This window comes from Papaver somniferum, chromosome 4, assembly GCF_003573695.1.
Source record: "Papaver somniferum cultivar HN1 chromosome 4, ASM357369v1, whole genome shotgun sequence".
NCBI classification, from domain to species: domain Eukaryota; kingdom Viridiplantae; phylum Streptophyta; class Magnoliopsida; order Ranunculales; family Papaveraceae; genus Papaver; species Papaver somniferum.
The window spans coordinates 8818080-8820908 of record NC_039361.1 but is presented as its reverse complement, the minus strand read 5'-3'; the positions used below and the strand labels follow the sequence as shown (position 1 = coordinate 8820908).

Sequence of the window (2829 nt, the reverse complement as noted above, 5' to 3'; positions counted from 1 at the left end):
AACTGACAACCCTACTAAAACAAGAAGAACAAGCTCTCGACAAAACGCAAACTGGCAAGAACTTTTATAAAGATCTGAGTACAGTGGTTCGGTTAGGAATTTATTTATTTTTTTATATAGTTTCAGGTGCAATGCAGATAGTTCAAGGAAACTGTCTTGCGGCCATGGAAGGGTGTTCAGTGTTGCAACTAAATTCTCAGTTTCATCGTTCATGGCTGCACACTTTTGCCAGAGAAGCCATACGTGCCCAGATTATGGCCTTCTCATCCCTTGTAAACATATGCACAGTTTGCAGGCGTGAAACCAAACACAAAAATAGAATCATATATTTTCAATTCATAAAAGATGCACAAACCAAAATGCTAAGGCACTGCACCAAAGTTTAACCAGTACATAATAGAATCAGTACATTAATAATAGTCTCTCCCACATTAACCTAAATAAAACTCAGCCAATGAAGATCAAAACTACCTTTCATAAGGCGAATGATCGAACTACATACTGCCACATTCTCTTCATTTCTTCATAGAATTCATAGATTCAACCCTACCATCATTATTACCCAACATCAAATACTTATCTTTTCTAGTTAATCCAGTGCATTCAAATCCAAGAGTTCCACCTAGAACCTTCTGAACATGATTAGCAACATCAATGGCTGATTTCCCACCGGTTTTCACAGTCATTTCCTTGGGTAGACTGTCAAGAAATGTTATCTCATATGTAGGTCTTGGGTTCATGAAATACCAATATGCATCCCAGAATTTAACCCCTCTGACACAAGTACCATGGAACATGTTCTGTTTCGTGTTGACTGCAACCGGAACGATACGGTCACTCAACTCTGCAAACAAAGCACTGAATCGGAGTAGCAACGGTTCTCGACACGTTGTTCCTTCTGGACAAACCACTAAATCACCTTTCTGAAGTAATGCTGAAATCCTAGCTGCATCGGCTTCACGGTCACGAGTTAAAGAAACAGCTGGAATCGGTGAAAGGAATTGAGAGAGTTTACTGACACTGTATGTAACGCAAGAGACTTTACGACCAAGGGCAATTGCAATAACAATTGGGTCTAATGCTGTTCTATGGTTGCATACATAAAGATTTCCTGGTGTACCATGGGATGGTTTAGGTGGTGGTGTTCCTTTGATCACCAGCTTGATACCGAGTAACCCATATGTGTATCGAACGATTCGTTCAGGGAGAGGAAGATTGAAGTAAACTCGAAAGAGTGAGAGAACAAAACCAAATGGAAGCCATAAGAATGTGATGAGTATGTTCAGTGGATCGGGTCTTTGAACGAGTCTACCGTCATGGAAAACGATTCGGCTTTTGAGTTCATCCATTGGCACTGGTTTTGCTGATGGGTCTGCAGGTACCATATATCCTTCCTGTAATAGTAGCAATTTTTATGTCAGAGATATATGCAGAAAGACAGTAATTGCATGACCAATATGGCGTTACAATGAAAAAAATTCAACCATGGTCAACTCTGAACCAAATTGGAAAACCAACATTGACTCATCATTTAATGAATTTCAACCCATAAATCATCAATCTCTTGAAAAAAAAAAAAATCAGAATCCAGATCTGAAATTTGACAATCCTAAAATCTTCAGGAACTATGGATGAAATTCTATATAGAATATGGGTGCCATGTACCCCATGGATTTCAATTTATCTACATTCTAATTTACTGATCTCGAAAAAAAAAAAAAAAAGTATATAACAAAATTAAAAATGAATTAGAAGAAATTACCTTGCAAAGAGACATGAAATCATGATCAGTAGTTCTATCACCAATACCAAAATCAGGACCATCTTCACCTTCAAATTCCTTCAAAATGGCAGATCTTTTCAACTTACTAACCAAAACCCCAGGTTCTTTAACATAACCAGTAGCTCTCCCTGTCTTTGGATTAACTTCAATCTCAGTCCCTAAAACCTTATCACAACCAAGAAACTCCTTAACAAAATAATCCACCATTACAATCGGATTAGCAGTAACAACAACTTTCCTCTTACAATTCTTAAACAAATCCCAGCTCTCCTGTCTCACGTCTGCTGCGTAAAATCTCGGCAACACAGCCCGAGAAACCAATTCGATGTCGCGGTATTTCAGACCGGAGTAAGCGATGTAAATCATGATTTTAATACCAAGTGATTCTGAGATGAATAGATATGAAAATATAATGAGAGGGGTTGATAATAAGAGGATTAAACCTCTTAACAAACTACCCGCTTCAATTGCTATTAACATGAAATATGGAAATGAGCTTCTTGAGATTAATAAAGTTCCATCAAGATCTGCTGCTATGGACTCTGTTCCTCTGATTATATGATCCTTGCATTGTTTGATTGATGGAAATTTGGCCTTTGAAGCCATTTTTTGGAGGAGTTGAAGAGATCAGAGAAATGGGTTTGGGTAAGAGAGAAAGGTGAGAATGGAGAAGGAGATGAATGGGGATTTTAATGGGAGAAACTCAGACTTAGAGACTCATTTATGGAGGGAAGATGGAAGGTGGGAAAGTGGGGAAGGTTTTAAATGATGTTGAGTACGGTGGTAAATTACTTTAGTTACCCCTGGGGTTGTTTGTTTCAGATTCTGTTTTTTTGTTTTACTTTATTTTTAGAATTTTGGCCAGTCATATTTTGTTACTTATTGTTCTTTTTTGTTTATCTTGAGTGGTAAAAATAAACAAAAAAAAAAAATGCTTCTAGAAAACTATTTGGAATTGTGAATCTGTACAAGAGGAATTTCTTATGAAATACGTTCTGAACAAAACTTTCACAAAACCAAGTTAAAAATGAATCTTGAAAAAAAAA

The 2829-nt window shown here is 37.0% G+C and overlaps 1 protein-coding gene across 1 annotated transcript; it reads right to left on the bottom strand.

The window, feature by feature from the left end:
- Nucleotides 1-306: 306 nt before the first annotated feature.
- LOC113274706 (probable glycerol-3-phosphate acyltransferase 8) lies at nucleotides 307-2500 on the bottom strand. Its single transcript, XM_026524094.1, has 2 exons — nucleotides 1763-2500; nucleotides 307-1394 (listed from the first exon to the last, which is right to left on the bottom strand). Exons 1-2 carry the CDS (start codon nucleotides 2387-2389, stop codon nucleotides 516-518), a joined length of 1506 nt encoding a protein of 501 aa, XP_026379879.1. The 5' UTR covers nucleotides 2390-2500; the 3' UTR covers nucleotides 307-515.
- Between the last annotated feature and the right edge of the window lie 329 nt (nucleotides 2501-2829).